Source organism: Labrus mixtus, chromosome 4 (genome assembly GCF_963584025.1).
Source record: "Labrus mixtus chromosome 4, fLabMix1.1, whole genome shotgun sequence".
NCBI lineage: Eukaryota > Metazoa > Chordata > Actinopteri > Labriformes > Labridae > Labrus > Labrus mixtus.
The window spans coordinates 30,959,485-30,976,870 of NC_083615.1; the positions used below are offsets into that span (position 1 = coordinate 30,959,485).

The 17,386-nt window shown below is 40.4% G+C and overlaps 1 protein-coding gene across 1 annotated transcript; it reads left to right on the forward strand.

The window, feature by feature from the left end:
* The first annotated feature begins 338 nt into the window (after positions 1 to 338).
* LOC132973423 (ral guanine nucleotide dissociation stimulator-like) lies at positions 339 to 893 on the forward strand. Its single transcript, XM_061036888.1, has 2 exons — positions 339 to 539; positions 570 to 893. The coding sequence occupies exons 1-2, from the start codon at positions 366 to 368 to the stop codon at positions 888 to 890; spliced, it is 495 nt and encodes a 164-aa protein (XP_060892871.1). The 5' UTR covers positions 339 to 365; the 3' UTR covers positions 891 to 893.
* Positions 894 to 17,386: the final 16,493 nt, after the last annotated feature.

The following is a 17,386-nucleotide window of genomic DNA, read 5'->3' on the forward strand; positions in this document are numbered from 1 at the left end:
TATACTGATAAATGATCTGTATCATTATGTCTTACCAGTAGCCATGAACTGAAAAGTGTTGCCAGAGACGGAGAAGATGTGGGGTGGAGCCTCCATACGCTTCTTGCCTCTGTAGGCATTTACAACCTCTTGGTCATACACTGGGAGCCATTTGTAGGGGTTCACAGTGGCACAGAACAACCCAGAGTAGGTCTGAAAGCACAGAGATTCAACAGTTACCTCAATGTTTCAAACAAGTAAATGTCTGCTCCCTGTTGCAGCAGAGCGCTGTCTGCCACCAGTTCCGGCAGAGCACCGTCTTCCCCCCCCAGTTCCGGCTGAGCGCCGTCTGACCCCCTGTTCCGGCTGAGCACCGTCTGACTCCCATGTCTGCGTGGGAGGTTCTGCCCACTCCCCTGTCTCTATGGGAGGCCCTGCCCACTCCTATGACTCCTGTGTCTCTGTGGGAGGTTCTGCCCACTCTTTTGTCTCCGTGGGAGGCCCCGCCCACTCCCGTGTCTCTGTGGGAGGCCCTGCCAACTCCTGTTTCCTCGTTGGAGGTCCTGCCCACTCCTGTTTCCTAGTCAGAGGCCCTGCTGACTCCTGCACCCTCGTCGGAGGCCCTGCTGACTCCTGCACGCTCGTCAGAGGTCCTGCTGACTCCTGCGCACTCGTCGGAGGTCCTGCTGACTCCTACGCCGTCGTCTGAGGTCCTACTGACTCCTTCGCCTTCATCAGAGGTTCTGCTGACTCCTGTCCCCTCGTCAGATGCCCTGCTGAGTCCTGCGCCCTCATCAGAGACTCTGCCCACTCCTGTGTCCTCGTCAGAGGACCTGCTGAGTCTGCCCATTTCCGTGTCTCTGCAGACTCCTCCGGACCCCCTCCACCCACCCTGCTTTGTGTTCCCTTAGTGGTTTTTATCTTTTAGTTCTCATTCTTCCCTGGTGTTTCCCTCTATGTTCTAGTGTTTCATAATTTTTCATTCTACAGTGTCTTCAGTGTTTCATGTATTTATTTTGTAGTTGTCCTCAGTGTTTCTTGTCTTGTGGTCATTCCTTCCTTTGTGTGTTTCCCTTCAGTGTGATTGCCCTCATTGTCTTCACCTGTGTCATTAGTCTCACCTGTGTTTGATTACCCCTGTGTCTATTTAGTCTCAATGTTTCTTCCTTTCTGTGTCAGTTCATATTATGTCGTAAGTAGAGTGTAGTTTGTTTGTCTATGTCAGAATTTCCAGTGTTTCCTTGTGGCTCCTTGTTTTTTCCTTTTTGACTTTTTGTTGCACATTTTTGAATACGTGAGGTTTTTTTTCCTTTGGCTTTTTGTTAAAATAAATTATTTTTGTTAATTCTGCATCTGGGTCCTCCTCTTAGTTTTCTCGATCCGTAACACTTAAATTTAAAAAAAAAAATTGTATTAAAATACACCACATTTATTATGTGATTTCTTTATTTATTATGTGAAATCACATAAATTAAACCTTACCCAACTACAATATGAATTAAACTTGTTCAGTTTATTAGACCAGAGAAGATATTTTTACAAGTCAATGTGTGTTCAGTTGTCAGTACATCGTAGCTCCAAACTGAATCTGTGTGCTTCGAGAAAGTTGTTTCTCTCCTGTGTTAGTTGTGTTAAGTTGCTACTCCTGAAAACACACAATTGTCTGATATGACGTCATCAAAATAAAAACATGCCACAGACTTAACATATGAGGAATTTTATTGTGAAGAAACTTCTGGAAATACAATGTCTTTGTCTCTGCTTTAGCAGAACTACACTTTGCGGTGATTTTCAATAACACTGTGGGGAGTTATGGTGCGTTCCAGTTGATCTCGTAAATGGGAAATTCCCAGTTCCCATTTTGAAGTGTCAACTGGAATGACCCTGAAGTCGTAATTATGACTCGGAAACTTGGAAAAAAAAAAGGAGCCAGAGTTCAGATCCAATATGGCTGCTACGTGCATCGAAAGGGATGTTTAAGATGTAACTGTTGAGTTTTTTTAGCAGCTTAGTCCTCTTTTTCTGTAATTAAATCAATCAGACTGATGGTATCGAGCAAGTTCTCTCTGTTGAGGTGTTTTCTTATTATTTTCGGTCAGAAACTATCACGTAGTGTGTTGTTATCGTCTTGTATTAGCTTACAAAACAAAGGTACTCCTGGACGCGTCCATGTTGCTTTTCCGACTTGCAACTGGAACGCAGTTTACTCGGGTGCGACGTCATTCCCAGTTCCGAGATCCGAGGTAAATGGAATGCAGCATAAGAGCACTTTAGCCGTCACTTTGAACATGAGTCACTGCCACAGCCCGCGTATTTTAATTATCTTGGACTTTGGACAAGCGAAACATCATCTTCAACATTTCTGAAATCAGAGCATACTGTGTTTTGAACGGCAGCTACGAGGTCAGCTAACTTTGAGCTAACCTCTGTCCTTCTGTTGCCTGTAATGCCCGTTTCTGAATGATCTCCGGTGGGCAATATTGGACAGTTCACTGAGTGGTGAAGGCAGAGAAGTTTCAGCATGTCTTTGACTCTGAGAACTAGTGAGTTGTACCGAAATCAAGCATCGAAATCTGTGTTGTGAGTCTGCTCGGTAGGTACCAAACGTGTTGGTACCGGATTTCGGTATGCATCCGTAAATATGATAGAAATGCATGCACATTTTTTTGTGGAAATATAATTTTATTTTTCTCAAGCTCTTTTTTAAAAATCGCATCTGACCCAAATTTGACAGTATTTATAATCCAGCTGTAAAATCCGTGCTGGGTTGCATTGCTCAAGTGTTCAATCTCCATATGTATGGAATGCCATTTTATTCAATATTAAAGAAATACATAAATAAATAAATATGCCTATGAAATAAATAAATAGATACGTACATAAATAAATATGCCTATGAAATAAATAAATACAAAAATAAATACATTTGTCAACGAAATTAATTAATATGGCTATGAAATAAACCCTGAAATAAATAAATGAGGCAATAAATATATAATGACAAATGTTACATGTAAATAGAAATATATGAAATAGGGTTTTATTTTCAAAGGAGTACTTGTATTTATTTCAGGGGAATTTTATTTCATAAGGCTGGAGGGCAAAAAATGCTTAGAAAAGTTACAGCCACAGTTGAAAACACTGTAGAACTGCAGCATGGGCTTTTCATTTAACATCTTCTAAAAAACGACACATATTTACATCAACATATTTTACAACCAAAGTAAAATATTAAGATAAACTGTGAGTTTCAGGCATACATCCGATACTTTAATAGCACATGGGACACTATTTATATTGCTATAAACGGCAAAGTCTGTGCCAGTTTTACAGTTAAAAGAGTTACCATGTTACCATGTCTGGTTGTTGGACGTTACGTGTCCTAGAGAAAGCCTCTTTTTTTAGCTTTCATCAAAACATATCTAATAAGTAATTTGACATTGTGATGATACAAAAACTGAAGAAAGAGGCTTTGTTAGGACACTTTCAGTCACATATGTCTAAAGGTCATCAGTTAACATGGTCACTCTTTTAACCATAACACCAGAATGTCACTTCAGTGAAATTTGCTGAAGAGAATCCCTCTCTGGATGAAAGTCTACAAACAGGCAGCTTTATGTATTTTTGATGTGTCTGGGTCAATAATGCTGCTGAAAGTTAAGGGCAAGAAATGCTTCATCATTCAAGCATTGGTGTTTATTTATGTGTTTATTTATATATTTATTTATTTCATAAGAATATTTATTTATTTATTTATGTATTTATTTCATTACATTACATTACATTACATTTATTTATTATTCCATACATATGTTCGTCGAAAACAAGCTGTAAATGTATGACAACAGGAAAATCACCATCCGACTAAGATATTTAGAATTTAGGCTACTATATTTAGTGAGTTGAAATGTTGATCCAACGCTGTGCTTCAGTTTAAAGCATGTAGAACAATTTTAAATATAACTTAGATGTGACAAATACTAAGAAACACTTTGTTTATTTTAAAAGAACATCGGGTATAGATCATGTCTTTTAAGCTGATCGCTTAGGAAGTTGCTTAACCTTCAAAGGGTCTTTGTTTTTTAGTCACACCCAGGGTCTTTGGGTCAATTTGACCCAGCTCATGTTCAGCCATTCCAAGTACCCAAAAAATCACACTAATCATAGTTTGTTATGCACTATTAACTGCATTACTAACAATTCAATCAATATTTTTTATTTAGTTTTGTATATTTCAGGCAGACAAAACAAGGGTTTTGTGGCTACCACCCAGATACCAGAGTTTGAAAAAACATCCTTATTAATAATAAGTTGATTTATTTATTCATTTAAGAAACATACATAACATATATATGTTCCAACTTCTTGTTCAAAACATAGGAAACAAATTCATGGTTGAAAAAAAAACCGGTAACACTTTACATAAGGTAAACATATTTTGCATAGTTAGTGGGAAACTTTGTGGTTACTAAGTGATTACCTAATGGTTACCTATTGGTTACTTAGTGTTTATCTAATCTATCTAGTTACTTAATGTTTATCTAATCTATCTAGTTACCTAGTGGTTACTTAGTGATTACCTAATGGTTACCTAGTGGTTACTTAGTGGTTACCTAGTGGTTACTTAATGGTTACCTAGTGGTAACTTAGTGGTTACTTAGTGATTATCTATTGGTTACTTAGTGGATACTTAGTAGTTACTTATAGTAGAGGAACTTGGGCCCCTAAAAGTTGAGAGACCCCTACCCGAGGTAGAACAAAGCACAACCATATTTTTTCATAACTTGAACATGTCTAGTTTATGAAACGGATGGTTGTATAAAAATATTTTACTGCAAAATAACTTTTTTTGGATGTTTTATGCATCTTACCAAAAAACGAAAATAGGTCAAATTAGGGCTTCTCTGAAAGGGACTGCTCTAGCCTTATCACATGTATCTCTGGGAATCAGAATTTCACCAAATTTGGACAGGATGTTCACAGATAGTTATTAGTTACAATTATGCAAAGTTTTTATCAATACCATTTTATTTTTTTTCATTTTTCACACTTAAACACACATGTAGTTTAGGCGGAAATTGAAAATTGAAACAAAAATTCAAAAGGTATGTATATCAAAGTCTGTCATTTTTTAAGTAAGTACACCAAACATTAAAATATGTCATTTTTATCTTCTTTAGACTGTTATCTCAACATAAAAGCAAGTTATTTGACTTTTCACTTGACCCTATGCTGTCACCAGCCCCTAACAGGAAACTAGTGCAGCCAGGATTTCAGGGCGACCTGGTACAATGGGGCCCTATGGATGTGTATGTGGGAGGAGGTGGCCACAAACAATTGATTAAGACTTAACAACAAGACACAATATAATTGTATTCTGTAATATGTATACAATTAAACATTTTATGGTTATTCCTAATACATTTTGTCTCATATTTTCTATCTTACATATGATTTCTATGATGACACTCAGAGTCAACCCGCTGCTTTCAACAATATTGTCACCTATGACATTGTTTCTATTTCATTAAAAAAAATTAAAGCATTGTCTTGACATCAGTTGTGAAATATTAATGAACTAAAAAACAGTATTGATATATATAACCATGAGTTCTTAGAAATTAAATATACTTCATATAGTCTATTTGTATATCGGCTATACAGCCTGTTGTAGTTTTTTTAATGTATTTCAGTCATATAAAGATGGTGTGTAGTCACCATATCTCCTGCTTTTAAGAAGAACCCTAGTTACTCCAGAGGATACACTGGATGAAGGGATAGTTGTTATAATACCCTAAGTATGATAAAGTGTTTAAAAAAAAGCTACAGTCGCTATTTTTGTTGAATGATTTATCAGGCAACCAATGGAGCTGAGACTAAACAATTCTTATGATGGCGTAAATGTGTGTAAGGTAAATTAGGATAACAATCATGCAGACATTTTTATAAGAAACTTCTTTATACACTTATTTTACCTCATTATATAGCTTAGCTTAACACCTTGCAACTAAAAACCTTTGTGTCACACTAAGCATCCCCTTGAGACAAAGTTTTACCTCTTACCTCTTTGCTGATCCTGTCCTGTGCTTGTGTAAGTTGTGTTTACTGATGAAAAATCTCCTTCTGCCAAGTTTGAACCGTCAAATGTATCTTAAGGTCTTGTTTGCTTTTGTAAACCATTTAACGATATCAGTATAAGTTTAAGTGAGCTCCATAACCAACCTACCCATTAAAATGTTTAATTATATACATATTACAGAATACAATTATATTGTGTCTTGTGGTTAAGTCTTAATCAATTGTTTGTGGCCACCTCCTCCCACATACACATCCATAGGGCCCCATTGTACCAGGTCGCCCTGAAATCCTGGCTGCACTAGTTTCCTGTTAGGGGCTGGTGACAGCATAGGGTCAAGTGAAAAGTCAAATAACTTGCTTTTATGTTGAAAAAAAAAGTTATTTTGCAGTAAAATATTTTTATATAACCATCCGTTTCATAAACTAGACATGTTCAAGTTATGAAAAAATATAGTTGTGCTTTGTTCTACCTCGGGTAGGGGTATCTCGAAAACTAAAGCCTTTTTGGGGGGTTTGTTCCTCTACTATTAGTGATTACCTAATGTTTACCTTTTGGTTACTTAGTGGTTACTTAGTGGTTACTGTTGGGGTTTTATATAGTCAGATGTGGTTATAATATGAATAATTATTATTAATTAATGATTAACTAAATATAGTTAGGAAAAGAGGGAAAGGAGGGGCAATTCAACCTCCGCACCACAGCTCAGAGTAATTCCCTTCATTCATAGAAAGAAGCCAATGGCCTAATTCAAGTTTAGACAGTGTTTACACTGGTCTTTCTGATCATGAGATTATTACCCTGGTTATAATGCTGTTTACGGAAAACACACACAGGACACGGCAGCCCGGACACAGAAACAAACAAGAGTTTTAAACAGGTAAAACTCGGGACGCGGCGGTCCAACAAAGAAGATAAAAATTCATGTTTTAACATTAATAAGCAAATATTAAACACTCTGCCTAAAGCTAAGACTGCCCAGACTTTAAACCACTTTGTGTGTTTTCCCTTCATTTAACATGGAGTCAGGTTTTGGAGGCTTTCTCCTATTGGGCTGGGACCCAACATTACCTAGGTGTTACTTAGTTAGTTTTCTGAAGTTTCATAGTCAAAGACAAATCAGTATTTTACACATTTTTTACTTTGTCATCAATATTAATTCAATTACCGGTAAACTTTTTCTTGAGTGATTAGTGGTTACTTAGTGGTTAACTAGTGGTCACTTAGTTATTACCTAATAGTTACTTAGTGGTTACCTATTGGTTACTAAGTGGTTACCTAATTGTTACCAAGTAGTCAGTACCCCATTCATTTACAACTAACTAATCATTAGCTACTCTAGAACATGTGATGAGTAAGTACTCACTATCTACCTATTACTTAGTGGTTACCTGGTTGTTAGTTTCCCATTCTTTTTCCACTAACTACGCAAAATATGTGTACCTTATTGTAAAGTGTTACCAAAAAAAACAACTAAAATGAGAGAAATTCTATTGAAAAGTAAACTTCCATTAAGAGAAAGAGTTTGTGTGTGTATGAAAGATGAAATTTTTTTTTTTTTAAATTAATCATTCACACAACATGAGTGACATGTAGTAACGGTGTGCTTGGTGCAATGTTTTGCACATGTCACACATGTCGTTGTTGTTTACGTCGTAGGTTTTCTCTACGTGTGTGTGTGTTTGTGTGAAAATACATATGTCTAACGTTTCTTTTCTTTTTTCTCAAGAAAGAAATGGTCCAAATTTGTCTTCTGACCCCTTTTAGCCTCCACTTTCAATGGCCGGGTCTAATTGACCTGAAGACCCTGGGTGTTATATGTTGATGCAGGGGGGGGTAGCAAATTCATGAAATGTACCATTTTCATATCACATGTTTAGTACAGTAAATAAGCCAAGAAGAACTTTCATAGAGAAAAAATAACTTTAACATACTTTTCCTAAAACAGGTCAATTTCTATCGAAGACCCTAGTTTGTCTTCAGGAAAAGACAACCAGTTATCTCTGTAAATGGAAAATTTGAATTCAAACACAAATCATGTGTTATAAGCTCAGCCTATAAGCTCTACAAGGACATGCTGCACTTTAGCGACCAAAAATAAACTATGAATCACTACCTCAACAGGAAAACCTAGACTTCAGTATGTTTTGAGCAGGACTATGGTAAGGACTTTTTTTATGTAACCTAAACTACAACACTGAAAGTTATCTGAAAATCTTTATCTTACTAGTAGATACCAAATAATGTTTTACAAAAACATTGTCCATGTATCATGTAGAACTAAGAAATGAATTTATTGTAACACATTTTGTTCATTTATAACTGTTTCTTGAGTTAAATTACACTCTGAAAGGTAGTGCTCTCTGTTAAAAACTACAACAAAAACCCTCATCTCCAAAAATGAGCACTAAAGCAGGGTGGTCGCAGTTCCTTAAAATGTCTTAAAATGTCTTAAATACAAATTTACTAATAAAAGGCCTTCAAAAGTATTAAATTGTCAGAAATTCGGATTGGCTGGGTCTCAAATGTTTTAGCAACAGTGGTTTCACGTCCCTGCGAGAATTTTGGGTACGTGACTGTGCCTTGAAACGCTTACGAAGCAAACTGCACGGTATGTCGAAGGGTTTTCGAACTTGGGACAATGGGGATCAAGGCCGTAGGATCACACATGCAGAGCGTGAAGCACAGAGTATGCAATAACCAACCAGCAGACTCCAATTGCCCGTTTCAGCTCCACTCTTCCCACCGCTAGAAGGATGCTAGCATGGATGCTACAATGGGAAATCCACCGACAACAACGTTATAATCTAACCTCCGAACAATTTGTGGCTCTACGCCAACACTCAGAGCAGAGGTGATTTGGGTGTTGAAGACAGTGACGAGCTAACACTCATTCTGGTCCAACGACGGGATTGAAGACGTGTTCAAAGCCATGTTTCCAGACTCTGAGCTCGTGCAGACATGTGGAAAAGACAAGACCAGATATGTAGCTAAAGTTGGATTGGCCCTGTATATTAAAAAGGAGCTTATACAGCTTAACAGCTGTGTGACTTTCTCCATGACAACAGTTTATTTGAGGAGTTCCAGTCAGGTTTTAGAGTCCACCATAGCACTGAGACTGCACTAGTTAGAGTTACAAACGATCTACTTCTAGCCTCAGACAGGGGACTTCTCTCTGTGCTCGTCTTGTTAGATCTTAGTGCTGCTTTTGACACCATTGACCATCGGATCCTGTTGAACAGACTGGAGCATTTGCTTGGAATTACAGGGACTGCTTTAAGTTGGTTTGAATCCTACTTATCAGACCGATCTCAGTTTGTACATGTTAATGATGAGTCCTCTATGCACACTAAAGTTTGCCATGGAGTCCCACAAGGTTCAGTGCTTGGACCAATTCTTTTTACATTATATATGCTTCCTCTGGGAAATATTATGAGGAAACACTCCATACAGTTTCATTGTTATGCAGATGATACTCAGCTTTATGTATCAATGAAGCCCGATGGTACCAATCAGTTATGTCAGCTAGAAACGTGCCTTAAGGACGTTAGGACCTGGATGACTAGAAATTTTTTGCTACTTAACTCAGACAAGACTGAAGTTATTGTGCTAGGCCCTAAGAACCTCAGAGAGACTTTTTCTAGTGATTTGACTGTCCTTAGTGACATCAGCCTGGCATCTAGCACCACTGTTAGGAATCTAGGAGTTCTTTTTGATCAAGATATGTCTTTTAGCTCTCACATCAGTCAAGTTTCAAGAACAGCCTACTTTCACCTTCGTAATATATCCAAGATCAGGAATATCCTGTCGCAAAGTGATGCAGAGAAACTAATTCATGCATTTGTTACCTCCAGACTGGATTATTGTAACTCTCTTTTGTCAGGGTGCTCTGGCAAATCTCTAAAGACTCTTCAACTGGTCCAGAATGCTGCAGCTCGTGTACTGACCAGAACCAGGAAATGGGACCACATCACTCCTGTCCTGGCTTCTCTGCACTGGCTCCCTATACAGTCTAGAATAGAATTCAAGATCCTTCTTCTCACCTACAAAGCTCTAAATGGCCAGGCACCATCTTACCTGAAGGAGCTACTAGTGCCGTACTGTCCCTCGAGAGCGTTGCGGTCCCGGAGTGCAGGCCTGCTGGTGGTACCTACAGTCTCCAAGTGTACTATGGGGGGTAAAGCCTTCAGTTATCAGGCTCCTCTCCTCTGGAACCGTCCGAGAGGCAGACACAGTCTGTATTTTTAAGAATAGACTTAAAACTTTCCTTTTTGATAAATCTTATAGTTAGGGCTGGTGCTGGTGTAGACCAGCACCAGCCATCAGTCACTAACCACCTACTTTCCTGGGAGCTCTTGAGCTCTCCTAGGCTCCTCAAGATCGTCGGTTGACGGCTTGCCAGAACAACCCCCACCCCACCACTACCCCCTCCCCACCGGATCGTGGGTTGGCGGCCTGCCAGAACAACCCCCCACACACACACACCCCCTCCCCTCCCCACTGGATTGCTGATGGACGGTCTACCTCCCCCCACCCCCTTGCTCTCTATCCCTCTTCCTGCATCTTATCCCATCTCTCCCCCTATCCCTTTCCAAGCCCGGCGTAGTCTAGGCCTGTGAAGACTGTTTCGTCATGAGCCGGGGATCCAGCCGAAGATTTCTGCCTTTTAATAAGGCAGTTTTTTTTGTGCTCATGATGGATAGGCCGGATCTTTGTAACAAAGCAATAAGTAAGGTCTTTTACCTGCTTTTTGTAACATAAGAATGAGTAAGGTCTTTTTACCTGCTCTTTTGTAATGTTAACAGACAAAGAGTAAGGTATTTTACCTGCTTCTTGTAAAGTGTCTCGAGATAACACTTGTTATGAGTTGACGCTATACAAATAAAAATTGATTGATTGATAATTGAATTGATTATAGCCAAATTCAAAACGAGCATGTTTGACGAGACCCGGAACCAGACAACGAAAAGTAAACAGTTGGACCTGCATGTGAGTTATTGGCTAAATAACCATGTTCAGTCAAGATACTATGGATCACAGTTCATGGGCCATGCAACTGCCCAGGACCTACTTCAGCACTTCAAAGTAAGTTTGCTGCCATTCAATCTATTTATTAACTTGCAACTTAACGTTACTCAAAGTTACTTTCAATGTGACATTACTGTCGCATATAGGCAAGTTTTTCTATGTAATTTCCAGCTGCTGCAGTGACTCGTAGATTCATACAACCAGACACTTTAATAAGTCTACCAGCCGAATAGAATTTTAGAATAGTCTGTTTATTTACCTACCAACGTGTCTGAATAGAGTGTACAAACTTGCCACCGACAAAACTTATCAGCATTTGTCTGGTGATATCACTCGCAATGACTAGACGCATAGATGCATGGCTAGGCTGGATCCAATGCTTTTCTTATGTAAATGGCTCAGGTTGCTTCACTTGTAAAGTAGTATTCATTATTTTTATCCTACCCAGTCTAATATTAATCTAAAGTAGACTCATCTGTGAGATGAGATGTTGACTTTTGTATGGCTAATGTCTACATCTTTTTTAATTCCAAGGAGTGCGTTTAGCAGCTTGACTTGCAAAATATGATTTCAGTCTCCATGGATGGACCTAGTGTCAACTGGAAGTTTTTTTGGACCAGATCCAACAGGAACACGCAGAGTTGTTTGGAGGTCCCCGGCTGACTGTGGTGGGGAGTTGTTGCCTTCAAACACTCCACAATGCCTTCAAAAGTGGCTTCAATGTCTGGCTTCTTGAGAAAGTACTCAGGGCATTGTATACATTCTTCCATAATACCCCTGCTAGAAGAGAGGGTTTCTGCACTTTGACAAAGACATATGTGTTTCCCACCATTCTGCGGCCATCGCTGGATAGAAAACCTACCTGTCGTCGAGAGGGCTATTACAATTTGGCCAATGATCATAATGAATGTGGATGCAGTGACGAGGAAAAAACTTCCAAACCCTAGAACATCATCCTATGACACTTATGCAGAAGCATGGAATGACCCTGTCATAATAGCAAGTTTCACTTCTTCATGGCTGTCTCCAGGACATTCACTACCTTTCTGACTAAATGTCAGACAGATGAGCCTGTGATGCCCTTCATCAGTAAAAACCAGGCTATGGTCATGAAGGTAATGAATAATAGTGCTGCACAATATAGTAGTAAAAAGAAAAAGATTTTATGATTGCGATATGATTCATGATTAGGGGGAATGAGCATTTCTGCATTTCACAATTTTCATTTTCAATAAAAATAATTTAATCATGTGACATTTATTGGGGTCTGAACCCAACAAACATGTTTTCTTACATCTGGAGAACATTATGTGTAGGTCGGGCATCTCTGCAGCAATACAGTACTTCATTATACTTTTTATCAAAATAATTTTGGGTTCTGCGATTTGGATATCGTACTCATTGCAATTTAGATAATATTTTGATTAATTGTTCAGCTCTAATGAATAACATGCCATGATTAGTGTGTATTTCCATTTGAATTCAATTACTCCTCACCATCTATGAAAGATATAGCACTAAATCTAACACTTTTTTGTTTGTATTGTTGTTTATTTTGTACTGTGTGTCTTATTTACATGTATGTGCATGTAAATAAGATAAGATAATCCTTTATTTATCCCACAACGGGGAAATTGACATTGTTACAGCAGCAAAGAGCAAAGATTGCAAACAGGAAGTGAACACAGTACAATTTAAATAAAAAAAGAAAAATTAAGAATGTACAAAAAAATAGATAGATACAAAATAGTTTAAAAAAAAATAAAAATAGATCAGCTGAGCTGCAGTTCTGACAAAAATGTAGTCCGTAATATTCCTTGTAACACAAACATTCACACAGTGCACATAAAGTGTAACATGTTATTGCACAAAGTGGTTTGGTAAACATAATATAACATTAATATAACATTGTTATTGCACAATGTCAGAGTGAATTGTCCGGTTGTGTGTGTTTGTTTTGTGATCTACTGAGAGCAGGCTTGGTTAAACAGTCTGACTGCAGCATGGGACCTGCGGTTTCTCTCCTTCAGACACCGCGGGTGGCAAAGCCTGCCGCTGAAGGAGCTGCCCAGAGCTGTTACAGTACCATGCAGGGGGTGGGAAACGTTCTCCATCAGGGATGATAGCTTTGCCATCATCCTTCTGTCTCCCACCACCTCAACAGGGTCCAGGGGGCAGCCCAGGACAGAGCTGGCCTCCTTCACCAGTTTGTTAAGTCTGTTCCTGTCTGCAGCCGTAGTGCTGCTGCTCCAGCAGACCACTCCGTAGAGGATGGCTGATGCCACCACAGAGTCATAAAAAGTCCTCAGGAGTGCTCCCTGCACACCGAAGGACCTGAGTCTCCTCAGCAGATGAAGTCTGCTCTGGCCTTTCTTGTAGAGAGCTTGGGTGTTATCAGTCCAGTCCAGCTTATTGTTCAGGTGAACACCCAAGTACTTATAAGAGTCCACTATGTCAATGTCCTTACCCTGGATGTTCACCGGTGTGGGAAAAGTGGGTCTGCGCCTGCGGAAGTCCACCACCAGCTCTTTGGTTTTACCCGCCTTAATCTGGAGGCAGTTCCGCTGGCACCAGTCCACAAAGTCCAGGTTGAGTTCTCTGTACTCCCCCTCGTCCCCATCAGTGATGAGGCCAACAATGGCAGAGTCAACTTCTGCAGGTGACAGTTAGGTGTCTTATGGGAGAAGTCTGCGGTGTACAGGGTGAAAAGGAAGGGAGCCAAGACGGCCCCCTGTGGGCCCCCTGTGCTGCAGATGACCCAGTCAGACACACAGTCCCGTGTCCTCACAAACTGTGGCCAGTTGGTCAGATAGTCCAGGAGCCAGGATGTGAGGTGCAGGTCGACTCCTATGTGTTCCAGCTTGTCCCTCAGAAGCATGGGCTGTACGGTGTTGAAAGCACTGGAGAAATCATAGAACATGATCCTCACAGTGCTCCCAGCCCTCTCCAGGTGTGAGAGAGATCACTGCATGAGGTAGATGACAGCATCATCCACCCGATGCCTGACTGATAGGCGAACTGCAGTGGGTCCATTGATGAGCTCACCAGGGGGCGCAGATGGTGAAGGACCAACCTCTCCAAGGTCTTCATCAGGTGTGATGTCAGTGCCACTGGCCTGTAGTGGTTGAAGTCCTTGGGGTGGGAGATCTTTGGCACCGGTACCACGCAGGATGTCTTCCAGAGCTCTGGTACTCTCCCCAGTTTCAGGCTCAAGTTGAACATGTGCTCCATAACCCCACAGAACTGGTCTGCACAGGATTTGAGGAGCCTGGAGCTTTCTGACCTTCAGCCTCCTCAGTTCTCTGTTCACCTGGACTGTTGTTAGTGACAGGCTGGAGCAGGGGGGCTGTGTGCTAGAAGTGGTGGGGATGGGGATGAGGCTGACAATGGGGGGAGCAGAGAGTGATGTGCAGGGGGGGTGAGGTGGGGGTTGTGCAGTCAGCAGCAGGGGCAGACGGTGGTGGTTGCAGCAGAGTGTAATGGGTAGGGGGAGGGGTGGATGGCTGTTCAAATCTATTGTAGAAAGTGTTCAGGTCATTCATCCATTCCTGATCCCAGTTCAGTGTTGAAGTCCTTGTGACCTGAAATGGTTTTCAGGCCCTTCCAGACTCCGTTGACATTCTTCTGCTGCAGCTGTTGCTCCATCTTCCTCCTGTAGATGTGTTTCCCCTCCCTGATCTTCCTCCTCAGTTCTCTCTGCACAGTCTGCATCTCCTCCTTCTTTCTTGACATTAAAGCCCTCTTTTTGTCCTTGAGGAGGACCTTTATTTCAGGAGTAATCCACGGTTTGCTGTTGGTAAAACAACTTACAGTCCTGGTGGGTACGATGTGATCCACATAGAAATTAATATCGTCTATAATGCAGTGTGTGAGACTGTCAATATTCTCCCCATGTTCATCACAGAACACTTCCCACACAGTTGTCTCAAAACAGTCCTTAAGAGCCTCTTCCGTCTCATCGGACCATCTGTTAACAGTGCGGGTAACAGCTGGTTGTCTGTGTACCAGAGGTTTGTACACAGGCAGGAGGTACACCAGGTTGTGATCTGATCTTCCAAGGGTTGGGAGAGGAGATGAGGTGTATGCATCCTTGGTGTTGGCATAGAAAAGGTCCAGTATTTTATTGTCTCTGGTGTGGCAGGTGACATATTGTGTGAAGGTGGGCAAGGTAGAGGAAGGAGAGGCATGATTAAACTCCCCAGTAATAAGGAAGAGGGCCTGTGGGTGCTGTGTCTGCAGCCTGTTTGTTAATGAGTGCAGGACATCACACGCCGAGCTGGCGTTAGCAGAGGGGGGAACATACGCAGCTATCGCGATAACATGCGAGAATTCCCGCGTCAGATAGTAAGGTCTCATGCTAACAGCTAGTAGTTCAATGTCCTTACTGCAGAGTTGTTCTTTGATAGTGTTGTGCCCCGGATTACACCATCTATTGTTCACAAACACCACCAGCCTTCCTCCCTTCCTCTTACCACTCTCCTTTGTCGTGTCAGCCAGCATCAGCTGAAAACCATCCAGTTTAGCATTTGAGTCCGGTGTTAGCTCCGTTAGCCAGGTCTCCGTGAACAGCATTAGGCTACATTCCTGATATTCCCTCTGATGTCGGGTTAGCACCGCTAGCTCGTCCATCTTATTGAGAGGAGATCTTACATTCCCGGTGATGACCGAGGGAAGGACGGGTTTGAAACTTCTCCTCTTGTTCTCAGAGCCTCCTGAAGAGGTTCATTAAGGCAGAGATAAAGAATGACATCACTACACTGCAGATGGTCAGACTGGAAATGACTGACAAGAAATGAAGGGTTCGCCTAAAGGATATTTTGTGTGATAATCTGTTTCACAACAGGTGATGTGATTATCCAGCAATTTGGAAACGTCTTGTCTCTGGAGGCAAACGCTGAATCCTTCTCTTCATTCCAACCCATGCGGACAAAACTGTACGTTTTCCTGCATAAAGATAAAGATAAACTTTATGGACTCCTCCATCAATCCTGCCCTGAGCTATGGACTTTCTGCGTGAAACTTCTGCTCCTGTCCCATGGCCAAGAAACGGTTGAGAGGGGCTTTTCTGTAAATAAGGAGGTGGAGGCTGATAACATGCAAGAAGACACAGTTGTTGCTCAGCGAATTATATGTGACTATGTCTCTGTCTGTGTGGGGACTCTCAAAGTACCTCTGACGAAGGAGCTCCTGACAGCTGCAGTTTCAGCGAGGTCTCATTATCGCCTACACCTGGACCAGGAAAAGAGAAAGAAGGCGAGCAATGCACAAAAAGAAAAGTTGCATAGGACCAAAACTTGAGCAGCTCAAAAGGAAGAAGACACTGAGTGAAGTAGCAAACAGCCTGGAACTCAGGCATATGCCATAATTTCCAGTCAACTCTCTTCTGCTTACCTCTTCCACCCCAGAATTCCTGTTTCCACAACCTTTCAAATGAAAATTGTACATTCACATTGTTAAAATGTCTAAGGTAGGCCTATAATAGAAATACAAGGTTACTTTAGCCAGGACATAAATCAAACTGCCATTGTGAGCTGGTCAATGACAACTCATAAGCAAGTAGTGTAGTACACTGACTTCTGTGCAGTCCACAAGCTGCTGGAATTGATTTTGTTTTATTTATTTTCTATATTTTTGTCTTAACTGTATTATTCTGGTTACTTAATGTGATTAGCATTTTTTCACAGGACCTAATTTTAGACCGAGGCTCCACATATGGCAATACATGGTGAATGATCTGGAAAAGCACTTTCACCTTTGATTTGCACATAACTGTCAATTTTAATTTCTGAGTTATTGTCTACTAATATGAAACTTTCTGAGAATATTGTAATATGATTTAGGACAACGATGATATTTTTGTGTTTCCCTTTCACATGAATAAACACATTTGCACAATGTTCCTAAACTGAACCATTTATTGTCATTTTACCTTACTGCCCATTTTGAACTGCCATCTATGCGTTAATTGAAAAGTATATTTTCACTTATGGTGTGTATTTCCATTGCAAGTTTGGTCTTAAATTTCATTCAAAGCAGTATTAAAAATGTCTTAAAATGTCTTAAATGTAACTTGTTCACATCTGTAGACACCCTAGTGTGGTTTGTTGAACTATCTAAATTTTTAATTGTAGTCTCCGGCACCACATATGACTTCTAAGGAAGACGTCGTCTTGTATTTAGTCACTTTTTAGCTCATGCTCATTTTCAGTGGGAAAATTATGATTTGCCTTTGCCTACTCTGAAATATATATTTTTGTAGGTGGGCACACAATAGGATAAAAAAAAATATAACAAAAAGCAATG